The 12,673-nt window shown below is 47.6% G+C and overlaps 1 protein-coding gene across 1 annotated transcript in view; it reads right to left on the minus strand.

The window, feature by feature from the left end:
- Positions 1–11,796, minus strand: part of Cyth1 (cytohesin 1) — a 91,831-nt gene extending 80,035 nt beyond the window's left edge. Inside the window, exon 1 of the mRNA XM_036195572.1 lies at positions 11,664–11,796. Coding sequence (XP_036051465.1) covers positions 11,664–11,685 — 22 coding nt within the window. The 5' untranslated portion in view covers positions 11,686–11,796. The remainder of the gene's footprint in view (positions 1–11,663) is intronic.
- Positions 11,797–12,673: the final 877 nt, after the last annotated feature.

Raw genomic sequence — 12,673 nt, forward strand, 5'->3', positions numbered from 1 at the left:
GAGAGAGAGAAGAGGGGTGGAGGAGACAGCTCTGTTGGTAAGTGCTTGTCTTGAAGCATAAGAGCCCAAGTTTGATCCCCAGGACCCACATAAGAATGCTAGAAATAGTGGTCTGTACTTGTGATCCCAGGGCTGGGAGGCAGAGGCAGGGAATCCCTGGGGCTCACTGGCCAGGCAGCCTAGCCAAAATGGTGAGCTCTGGGCCAACAAGAGACCTCCATCTCAAAGGAGGTGGATGGATGGCATTCCCAAGGATGATGATGATGGTGGTGGTGGTGGTGGTGGTGGTGGTGTGTGTGTGTTTGTGTGTGTGTGTGTGTGTGTGTGTGTGTGTGTGTGTGTGTGTGTGTTGGGGGTTGTTCATGATGACTTCAGGCCTGAATACCCAGGATGGTAAATGAATGGTGACAAAGTGAAGGTGCTAATGGCGTGTGAAGGGGACTTCAGAATGGAGAGTCCATGAGCTATCACAATGATTTCAGATGACAAGGGAGTCTGGTCAAGGCTGAAACCACCAGAATTTGCAAAAACTCAACATCCAACTTTCAGTCATTATGGTTGTTAGAGATTATGTTTTGGGGACTCAGAACTCAAGAGAAAGTTACACACTGAAGAGATTCCCAAAGCACATGCAGTCTGCAGCTGCCACACACAGGACACAGGAGGGGAAACGAAATCAGAGGCCACTCCTACTGGTCACTGCCCAGCACAAAGGAACACTTGTGTAACCCAAGATTAGCCTAGAATAACTACTGAAATGGGTATTTTTAATTCTATTATGGGCAGGGGCTGTGGGTTGGTTGATAGAGTGCTTGCCTAGTGTGCACAAATCCCTAGGTTCACCCCAGCACCACACAAACTAGGTGGGGGGTACACACCTGTCATTCTAGCACTCAGGAGGGAGAGGCTGAAGTTCAAGTTCACCTTTGGCTACACCGGGGCCCAATGCCACCCGGACTACAAATTAAAAGCAAAAAGCATTCTCCATTCTACGTCACCTCTAGCTACTAAGCATGCTCCCGGTGTGCCTTCTCCCCACCCTCCTACTCTCTCCACTTACAGTCTAGTTGCTTGAAGCATGGCATGCCTGTACCTTCGGTCCCCTCTCTCATACCCATCAGCAGGACTGTGCCTGAGGCGCCATGCTGGAGTCGTTGAGGTCTGCCCCGGGCATCGCCTCCCACTCATACACTCGTAGTCTCAGTTTTCTTTTTCTTTTCTTTTTTTTTTTTTTTGGTTTTTTCGAGACAGGGTTTCTTTGTAGCTATGGAGCCTGTCCTGGACTGTCTCTGCAGACCAGGTTGGCCTTGAACTCACAGAGATCCACCTGCCTCTGCCTCCTGAGTGCTGGGATTACAGGCGTGCGCCACCACCGCCCGGTGTAGTCTCAGTTTTCATTCAAATCCAGTTGTCTAAAGTTCCAAAGACTCCTGCAGGATGTCTGCTGCTGCAGAAGGTTAAAATCCAGGGGTTCTCCAAGCAGTCACTCAAGGTTAGAAACTGGAGTACCTTTGGCATCTTTTCAACGTTGTGCCCTCCCAGGCACTAGTAACCAAATTTTGTTCACTTCCTGTCCATCACTGTATTTATTCTCTCCTCTACTTCCTGCCCCAAGTTAGGCCCTCAGCATGTTCCACATGGAAGGTTGTGCCCTCTGTGCCAGACTAACTCATAGATCTTTTAAAAATACACACACACACACACAGAGAGAGAGAGAGAGAGAGAGAGAGAGAGAGAGAGAGAGAGAGAGAGAGAGAAAGAGCGCTCCTGCTGCTTCTTAGCTGCTCAGGCCTCCTCCCTCCAGCTTTTGCCAGGCACACACCACACCTGCAGCTCAGGCCTCCTGGCCTGCAGTGTGTTTGCCACATTCATCTACTTAGATCACATGACCTTTCTAAACAAGTCCAAGCAGTTTCTCTATGACAGTTCCCCTGCCCAATGCAATACCTGTCACATCCACTCACACAGGCTCCTTCATGGCTTGCCTTCATGCCGATGTCCTTCTCTGAGGTCCAAAGCCCTCCTGACACCTAGGCTGTGTAGAGCAGAGCAGTGACTACTACTTGCTAACCAAATAAGCAGTGAAAACCAGCTACTGGAAATAGACCAGTGATGTCGCCAGGAAAGGTTCTCACCAATGCACCCTTCATAGCAACAGCAGAAAGGACAACACAGACCTTCAAGACCACCCCTAATCAAAAACAGTGCACATGAGCACATGGCAGGCAGGAGGTGCTGTCCTGACCTGACTGCAAGTCCCAGCCAACCACCGCAGGAATACTGGGATCACCCTCCCTGAACAATGACCTGGTAAAGCCCTGCTGCCCCCATCCGCTGGGGCAAAGAGAAGCAAAACACAAGCAGTTTGAAAGGATGTGGGATTCACTTCTCGAACATTTCTAAATGCTTCTCCACCTCCTCCAGGCCTCTATTATTGCAACTGAAACTAAGCAACAATAATTAGACAGACAACCAAGCTGGGGCTGGGGATACAGTGCGGACAGGTTCAGGCAAGAGCTTTCTTTTGGAAGCCCACTCCAAAGGACTTTCATCTTGGGGCCTGAGTGAGGCAGGGAGCCTGGTCAAGAGACAAAGGAGAGATCAACCACCAAGGATCTTCAGCTCAGGTGCTCCAACCTTTGAAGCTTGCTGGTCAGGGCTGCCCTGCCCTTAAGTGACCTCTAATCTGGTTCCACATCCTTGAAAAAATAGGCCATCACCTGGTTTGTACAGGAGAGTAATATCCTACTAGTCCTGGGTGCTCCAAACAGGTAAGACAAAACTTTATCTGACAAAAGGGTCTCCTTTGACACATGGAACATTCAGAAAGGAGAGAGTACCATGCCTACAAACCCACAGAGAGAGCTGTTGTCATCAGAAACCAGACTATCCATCCATTTAACTTGCAATGTTTCTCTAGAGTCCTGGCTTTCAACCTTCCTAATGCTGCGGCCCTTTAATACAGTTCCTCAAGTTGTGGTGAGCCCCAACCATGAAATTAATTTCATTGCTACTTCATAATTATAATTTTTCTACTATTAGGAATCATATAGAAGCCAGACAGTGGTGGCGCATGCCTTTAGTCCCAGCAGTCGGGAGGCAGAGGCGGTGGATCTTTGTGAGTTCGAGGCCAGCCTGGTCTATAGAGCGAGATCCAGGAAAGGCACAAAGCTACACAGAGAAACCCTGTCTCAAAAAACCAAAAAATAAAATAAAATAAAATAAAATTATCCTATAGAAAAATATCTACCCTAAATCAAACAGTGAAGGGGAAGATGAATAGGAATCTCACATAACTTAAGTAAAACACAGCTCTCTGAACAGAGGAAGATAGGTTTCTTCTGTATCTCAGAATCTAATCAATATTTATATGTATAATTCAGCTATTATTTGGCTTAAAGGGGATTACTAGGAAATGTTATCATTTTTATTATTTTTTACAGAGAAAATATTTTCCAGTTTCAAATAACCCTGGACTTCTGAAGTATAACCTGTTTTTATGTTCAAACTATCTGTGTATTATTTCTCCTGGAGTTGTACATAAAATGTTTTTACATAAAAAAGGACAAATACTATAGAATTGTATTACATGAAATATATAGAATATACAAATTCATAGAGACAGAAAGATTAGACATTATCTCAAGAAGGAGAAGAAAGCAATATAGAGCAATGATTTCTTAAGTACAGAATCTCTGATCTGTGTGATGGAAAAGCCCCACAAATGGACAGTAGTTTCAGGACATAATATCATGAATGTAATAAATCAATACAATTGATGTAATTAATGAATATCATAAATACAGTTATTGAATGAAAAAAAAGAATGCAAGGCAAGTACTCTAGTACTGTGCTGCATCCCCACCCTCTCACAACTGATTATTGTACTATACATTCCATAATTGATTATTATACCTTATATTCTATAATTGATTATTATATTCCATAATTGATTATTGTACCTTATATTCCATAATTGATTATTGTACCTTATATTCCATAATTGATTATTGTACCTTATATTCCATAATTGATTATTGTACCTTATATTCCATAATTGATTATTGTACCTTATATTCCATAATTGATTATTGTACCTTATATTCCATAATTGATTATTGTACCTTATATTCTATAGCCTACTTGAGTCACTTACTAGGCCTCAAAGTTTGTTGTAATTTGTTGGTAAATTCTTAGGGTTTCCCATGTGTACTTTATTAACTGTAAATAAATTAAAAAAAAAAAAAAATCATAGCTGGGTGTAGTGGCTAACGCTTTTAATCCCAGCACTTGAGAGGCAGAGCCAGGTGGATCTCTGTGAGTTCGAGGCTAGCCTGGTCTACAGAGTGAGTTCTAGGATAGGATCCAAAGCTACATAGAGTAACCTTGTCTCGAAAAACCATTAAAAAAAAAAAAAAAGAAAGAAAGAAAGAAAGAATCATAATATAAATATCTGTGTTTTCCAATAAATGACCCTGTGAAAAGGTCATTCAACCCCCAAAGGGGTCACAACCCACAGTTGAGAACCACTGCTCTAAAGGAAAGATTCTGAACTTTATCAGAGGTATAACACTATAAGATAAAAATTTTTAATTTAGGAACAAAATCAGTGACAGGTTCAAAGCAACTAAAATTGACCAAAATCTGGCACAAGCTCCCATCAGAACTGACATCTACTTTCCCCATGCTTAAAATATCCACATTAGCAAACTATGTAAATCAGCTGATTTGATAGAGGCCATTCAGAGTTCATCCTGGTTAAGGCCCAGTTGTCCTATAGCCAGCTCATGACACACAAGGATGCAAAACAAAAACTTCCAGCCTAGCTAGGAATCAACAGATTTAATGAGGGCTCATTTGATGACCACTACATCAGTTCTAATTGAACAGCTCTTAGACGCTAACCCTCCCACCAGGTGCATTTGCACTTATGTGTACATGTACCCACATGGCTAGGAAGGAGGCACACTGGTATAGTCCTTTTGAAAAGCTAATTGGCACCATGTATCAAGAACTCTAAATGTACTTACACTCCCTGACATGTTAACATCAACTCAAGAATATGTAACTATGGTAGTCTTATGTTTCTAGGAAAGCGCTCGATTTGTTTAACTGTTCTTTTCAAACCAAATCATTAAGTGTGTAACCAAATTTGAAAACAATTAAAGTAGTCATCTAGATCACAGAAGAACAAAGAAAAGTGGTTATGTATATGGCAGAACATGTCCAAGGGAATCAGAATTCCTGTCTGGGATGGAGAGTGAAAGCAAACCCAAACTCTGCACATTAAGGCCAGAAGGGACTTGGTTCAAGCTCTTATTCCTCCGTAGTTGCTAGGCTACCTATATGGGACCTTAGGCCCCATTGTCTGTTCTAGAGGCACAAAAAATTTTTTAAAAAGGCAGCTCTCTTCCAAATGCCACGTGCTCTGGGTCCTATCCAGAACACTGTGCACCTCACTGTCTGCAGAGAGCAAAGGCGAGCTATAGAGGTCCCATCTCCACTCCCTCACTCCCAGATCAATGTTCTAAGGTCCGTTTCTTCTCTCATGTGGGGACAAAGAAAAGTCTGTCAGAAGCTGCTCCAAGTGAGGGTGGAGGGAACACCTTCTTCCTAAGGACCAGCCATGGGAAGGTACTCATCCTGCCAGGGTTCTGAAGCAAAATCATCCCTACTGGGAGGTCACCCTAAATGGCCCTGTTACTACATCTAAGCCTATCCCAAGAGAAGCATGGGGTGATTCCACATCTCTCAAGATCTGGAGTTAGCTGAGATCCTGCCAAAACATACATTCAGAGGCTGTTACACACAGTCCCTGAGAGTTTCTAGAGGCCTGGCAGGAGCCCAGGCCCTGTGAACAACCCTGGGCACAGGAAATCAGGTTACAAGGCTGGAGGTCAGAAGCTAGGAAGGAGACACAAAATCCTCAAGTCAGTCTTCCCTTGGGTAGGGTACCCCATGAATGTAAAAAAATTCTTGTTTTCAAACCTGAGAACTGAGGAGTCAGGATATACACTGATGAGAAATGTAGTGGGACCCTTAAAAGAAAAGAGCCAATTATTTGAGTGTTCAGAGAGACTAGGAGATCAACCAATGGTGAGAAATATGAATATCTTTCTTTCTTTCTCCCCCCCCCCCCCCAGACAGGGTTTCTCTGTGTAGCTTTGCGCCCGTGCTGGTACTGGCTTTGGAGACCAGGCTGGCCTTGAACTCACAGAGATCCACCTGGCTCTGCCTCCAGAGTGCTGGGATTAAAGGCATGCGCCACCACCGCCCGGCTGAATCTCTTTCTTAAGGTATCAGCATTTTAGAAAATGTGGTTAAGAGCACTACCTGCTCTTCCAGAGAATCTGAGTTTAAGTCTCAGCACCCACATGGTGGCTCACAGCCAGCCATCAGTAACTCTAGTTACATCAGGCACCAGTTATGCACATGGTACATGCAGGCAAAACATCCATTCACATAAAAACTAAAAAAAAGTGCCGGGCGGTGGTGGCGCATACCTTTTATCCCAGCATTCGGGAAGCAGAGGCAGGTGGATCTCTGTGAGTTCAAGGCCAGCCTGGTCTACCAAGTGAGTTCCAGAAAAGGCACAAAGCTACACAGAGAAACCCTGTCTCAAAAAACCAAAAAACAAAAAAGAAAAGAAAACCAGGGTTGGGGATTTAGCTCAGTGGTATAGCACTTGCCTAGCAGCAAGTGCTAAGGCCCTGGGTTTGATCCTCAGCTCTGAATGAATGAATTAATGAATGAATGAATGAATAATAAATAAATAAATAAATAAGAATATCAGCTTTAAAATTATTCTTAAGACTGGAGAGATGTGTCAGTGGTTAGGAGCACTGTTGCTTTTGCAGAGGACCTGGGTTTGATTCCTGGAACTCACATGGTGGCTCACAATCCTCTGTAACTTCATGGATTCCCCACAGCTCACTATACAGCATGGTCAGCTCTTCCTATATCTGGATATAAATTCTCCTTTCAGCTATAGTACAACACATGGATTTCTTGTTGTGGATAGTGATTATTTCTATTCTACAACTCTTTCCCTAAAGTACCTATCAGAGCCCTGGATACATACAATTAGGTTACAACTGCCCAGAGGCCCTTCTCCCACCATCAGACTTGCTACAACCTACACCCTCCATGCCTGCCCTTCACACCCATGCTTCTCCTGTGGCAAGGCATCCACAGTAACCACAGTTCAGAACAGTTCTGTGTCCACACACCACAGGGTTCTTCTTCTGGGGCACCTCTGTACTTTAGACACCACATCTAACCATGCATAAAAACCAGGTCAGATCCTGGCAGTCTTCAGTGACCATGGCGACAGGAGATGGATGGACAGGAGGAACAGATGAGAGGTGATTCTGGAAGCCCTGGGTGCTGTATCTATTCTTATCTCCCCATCCTGGCCCTGAGTATGCTTTGTACACTTCCCTCGTGAGCCAAGGCTAGAGACACCAAGCAAGCAGCTGCACTTCAGTAATCTCCACATGCTATGCAAAGCAACTATTTTCCTGTATGTCCCACCTCGGTGCTCACCCTATACCAAGAAACCGAAACCAGATTGTCTCAACGCTTCTTAATATTTAATTAGCTTAAAAATCTAGCTAAAAGTTGATTTTACTTTGCTTACTCCGGACCCAGGAGCTCAACACGAAGCATGTCACAGGCACATCAGGAGTAGGATGGGTGCAGGATATCTGGCAAAATGCTTTTGCAAGAGATAACCTTTCAGTTCACTTGAAAGCTTTCCTGAACATAAAGATCAATTACCTGTTGACAGTTTGCCTAAGCAATCCCATCTGAAAGGAGCAGAAACAAGGTGTTCAATGCATGTTTGCTATGATAAAGGGCAGATTCCAAGGGCTCTTGTTTTAAATTTTTATATGGGGAAGACAGGCATGGTGGTGCGCATGCACCTTTAATCCCAGTGTTAGAGAGGCAGAGACAGGTAGAACTCTGTAAATTCAAGGCCAGCCAGGTGTACATAGTAAGTTCTAGGCTAGCCAGGGCTACATAATGAGACCCCATATTAAGAAAAAAAAATTATATGGCAGCTGGAGTTGTCTCCATGGTTAAGAGCGCTGGCTGCTTTTGCAGAGAACCCAGGTTTGATTCCTAGCCGCCGCCGCCCCCCCCCCACACACACACACACACACACACACACACACACACACACACACACACATGGTGGCTCACTACCCCTCCTCCAAACTTTAAGGGCACCAGGCACATACATAGTGCACATAATACAGCAGACAAAAGAGTCATATACATAAAATTAGAACAAAATTAAACTTATATGGACATGATGCTTAGAAAGAGGTTAAACTGGGAATGGTGCACATCTATAATCCAGCACTTAGGAGGTGAAGGCAGGAAGACCAGAGTTCAAGGTTACCCTGAGAGACATACGAGTTTGTGACAAGCACAGCTTCCATGAGACCTTGTTTCAAAATTTTTTTTTAAAAAGTTAATAATAGAATCCAGGAATTAGTCCCAACCTGATCCCCACTGCTGTGCAGCAAGGTAAAGATTTGCTCTAGGGAGGCCCTCACATGGCTGTGTGTTCACAACCCTTAGCAGTATTACAGAGCCCTATCTGACTCCAGTCGACCCAGTGTCTGTGTCCTAAACAGGATGTACACAGAATCTAAGTTTACAGTTTTTTTCTTCCTGGACACACATAGTTGAAACTATAAGCCAACAGGACTGTCTGGAGGACTCCAGGTGCCATCACAGATCTTTCTAGAGCCTGCATAGGTGCAGTTATCAATTGATCTCTGCCTGGTAAATACTAAAGAGGCTGCAGTCAAGACAGGACTCGCTGTTTGCTTTTGAAAGTTCCTTTAACTGAACAGCAAACCCGTAAGATATATGCTCTGTCTTCAGCATACTACACATGAGCTATGCTCCAAAGGTTTCATTTTTAATACCAACCTGACAGCTCTGTAATCCAAATGTGTTTTCCTACAGAATGATGGTAAAGGTCCAAGGCCAACACAAAGGCAGACAGGAGCAAACACAGGGCAAATCTGGCTAAAACATTTGTGTGTAAAACTGTCAAAGCCACATGAAACAGTGGATTATTATTTTACAAACTAAGTACTACAGCTTAAGCAGTTCATCTGGAAGAAGGCAGTGAAGGCTCTGAGCATGTCTACGTGCTCCATGAATCCCCAGCACAAGCTTCCTCTTAAGGTGGAAGGAAACTGGTCCAAGTAAATTCTCTGCAGTCTCTGAGGGGAACGGGCAGTTCTGATACTAAAGCAAACCAAGCTGCGCCAGACACAAGGACACACCGTAGCGCCAGCCATTCAGAAGGCTGAAGCAGAAGGATCATTTAAACCTAGGAGTTTGAGGCCAGCCCAGGCATCAGAGGGAGGTGCTCCTCCAAGTCAAGAAGGAAAGAGAAGAGCAAGAGAAGTGGGGAGCGAGAGAAGACAAGGACAGGGGAGGGGAGGGGAGGAGGAAGGGGAGGAAGGAAGGGAGGGAAGGAAGGGAGGCTAGTCTCAGACTCCCTCAGCCATGATCATTTTAACTGTATGATACTTGAGTTTTCTTGTGCTTAGCCCCTCTAGTTCCTCCCAAATGAAAAGATGTGAAGGTGTCCGAAGAGAGCGATAAACTTCCTTTTCATCACCCTGTGCAGCCCTCCTAAAATGGCTTGCAAACATGCCCACATCTGGGATGGTGAGATGGCCTAGTGGTCAAGGCATTTGGTGACAAGCCTGACAACCTGAGTGTGATCCCAGGACCGGCAGAGCAGAAGCTGAGAACCAACTCCTGTAAGATGCCCTCCTACCTCTATATGCATTTTAAAAAAAAATAAGTAAATAAATAATGCTCCAGAGCTTGAAGGGAAGGAAGCTGACCTCCCCCCCCCCCAGTCTCTGGAAGGAATATTGCCCTAATGAAATCTTGGTATCAGTCCAGTGCGATCTCCAGAACTATATGGTAAATTTGGGTTTGAGCCCCTCCGTCCACGGCAGTAACAGGAACTAAAACAGTCTGCTCGCTCCCATTTCTCCCTTCTAAGTAGAAGTTATGCCTGAGTCAAAGCAGGTGCTATTAAAACCACCCAGAACAGCAGCCTCTCGCCTCACCCAGCAGGCACTAACACCAGGGGAGGGCAGGAACAGAGCAAGGCAGAACACTGGGGCCCAGAGGCAACACATGACAAGAGCCAGAGAGCAGTGGCTAAAGCTTGTGAAGGTTTCCAACGGAAGAAAAAACCCAGAGGGTCCAAAGGGGATGAGCACTCTCTTGGGGGCTGCCAGCAGGGGGCTGCTTTTCAATCATAAAGGAAGGCACACATTCTTTTACCAGGAAGGCAGCAAAGGCTGGCTTGTATTCTACTAAACAGGCACACACACACCTCTAACATTCAGCCAAACAGTGTTCACACACTCAAAGCTCAGGGTCAAGCTGTCAGCCATAACCCTCCCGGCTTCACCAGGTCAGAGTTCTCTACCGGCTTACCTGCAAAGACCTAACGTGCTTCCCTTTTGGCATGTTAATACCCCCATGGCAGAGTGTTAGGAAGCAATGCCGCAGCCTATGAGGCAATAAACCAGAGTTTGGCTCCATTAAGCACGTTAAGTTCCCCATCTGTACTTCCCTGCCAAACCAGAAAAGTTCGCCACTTGCTCTACCTGCCATTCTTTCTTCCATTCCTCCTGGACACAATGCTAACAACCGCGTAAAGCATTTCAAACAGATCCTGAGACTGCAGACTCTCTGAGGAACCAGAGCCCTGGCTGATCACCAGCAGGGTTAGCCGGATGAATCTGAATTGCTTCTGTCTTGACGAACTGGTGTCATTACCCTCCGTCTACCTGCATGCAGGCAACAGCTCAAACTTGATCTCCTTGCCAAGGGTGGTCAGGCCCTGACTGACAGATGTGGGGACCAGGAGTTAATTCACAATGCGACAGCAGCACGAACCTGGCCGAGGTCCCCGTCTCAGAGGCCCCGGTCAGGCCACTCGTGTTCATCTCGGAACAAAGAGCTGGATGGGGCACATAACTTCTAACACTCCGGTGAGCTGGAAACTACTAGGGAACGCAGGCCAGGCGTTCGGCTCCCGCGGCCAGTCGCAGCGCCAGCCAAGCGGGTGACAAGCAGCAGGCGACTCGCCCGGGGGACTCGGACCCCAGCCACCGGGCCCTGGCGACCCTCGACGCCCCGGGGCTCCTCGGCATCCTGATGACCCTGGCGCCCCTCAGCGCCCAGGTTACCCCTGCCCCGGAGACCCTCCAACTCCGGTGACTCCCCTCCTGGGGCCCCTCAGACTCGGAAACCTTCAGCCCGGAGGAACCCTGGTCTCAGAGACCGTCGGACCGGGTTTACCACCACCCGCTCCGGGCGCCCTCAGCCTCGGGAGACCCCTGCCCCGGACTCTCCAGGCCTGGGTGACCCTCAGCCCCGGATGACACTCAATTCCTGGTGACCCTCAGGCCTGGGTGACACGGTTCCTGGCGACTCTAAGGTCCGGGTGACCCTCAGCCCCGGCGACCCTCAAGCCCGCGAGCGCTTGGCCAGTCACCCCGGGGCCCTCGCACCACAGCCACCCGGAGCTCCGCGCCCCGCGCCCGGTCCCGGGGACGCCGGCGGAAGCGCACAGAGGAACGGCGGTCTGGCTGGGCTCCACTCACCATAGCTGTCGTCGTCCTCCATGGCGCCGGCGACCGGCTCCGGCCCCCGACCGCCACTGACCTCCCGCAGCCTTAGTCCTGCCAGTCACCAGCTCGCCCCTCAGGCCAGCTACGAGAACCGGAGCCCCGCCCCCCGCGCCGCGCCCGCACTGCCCAGCACGCGCCTGCGCACGCGCCGCCCGAGGCCCCGCCCCCGGCCTAAGGTCCCGCCCCCATCGAAAGCGCGCGTGCGTGAACGCTCCCCCACTCCTCGCCGGCTCCAACCAGGTGTTTAAGGACGCCTTTTTGGCTTGCGTTTACGCACGCGCGGCACCGTAGGCTCAGTCTATATAAGACCCCGCCCTAAACCACGCCTTTGCTTTTAAGCACCGCCCCTTACCCTCCACGAGGCGGAGCAGAGTTTCGAGTTTCGAGTTTCACAAGCGTGCGTAGGCTGCGGGCGTGGCTTACTGGCCAGGCGGGCAGTCCAGCGAAGTGGCTGATTACAGAGACCCAAGGTCATGGGTGCCACCGAAGGGTAGGTGGCCCAAGCTGAATCCAACTTGGACTCCAGCTTGCCGAGAATGAAGTTACCTAAATTCATCTGAGTTTGCTTCCTACCTGGGTCTAGTTTCACAGGAGGACATGTCAACTTCAGGCTTCGCTACCAAAGTAGCCTCAACTCGCAGGCTCTGCTGCTTTACTTTGCTTGTCCTGGGAGGACCAGTTGATCCTCCTTTGCAGTGCTGGCCAGGGGCTGTTCTTGTGGAGGTTAAAACATGTATTCCCCAGGAAGTCTCTGCAGAATTAATCAGTGGAAGCACCAACTAATGATCTGGAAAGGCCCTCAGGGAACCCTGTCCTGTGTGTGAACTCTAGACAAGTGATGTAGAGCCCGGGCTGCAGCTCGGTGACAGTGCACTTGCTTAGCATGTGAGAGGCCCTAGGTCGCGTCCCAGAGACCAGAGAAAGAGAAAACCGACCCCCAAGAGTCAAAGCGTCACATGCATAGGCTGGGGCATCACCAGAAG

Source organism: Onychomys torridus, chromosome 8 (assembly GCF_903995425.1).
Source record: "Onychomys torridus chromosome 8, mOncTor1.1, whole genome shotgun sequence".
NCBI lineage: Eukaryota > Metazoa > Chordata > Mammalia > Rodentia > Cricetidae > Onychomys > Onychomys torridus.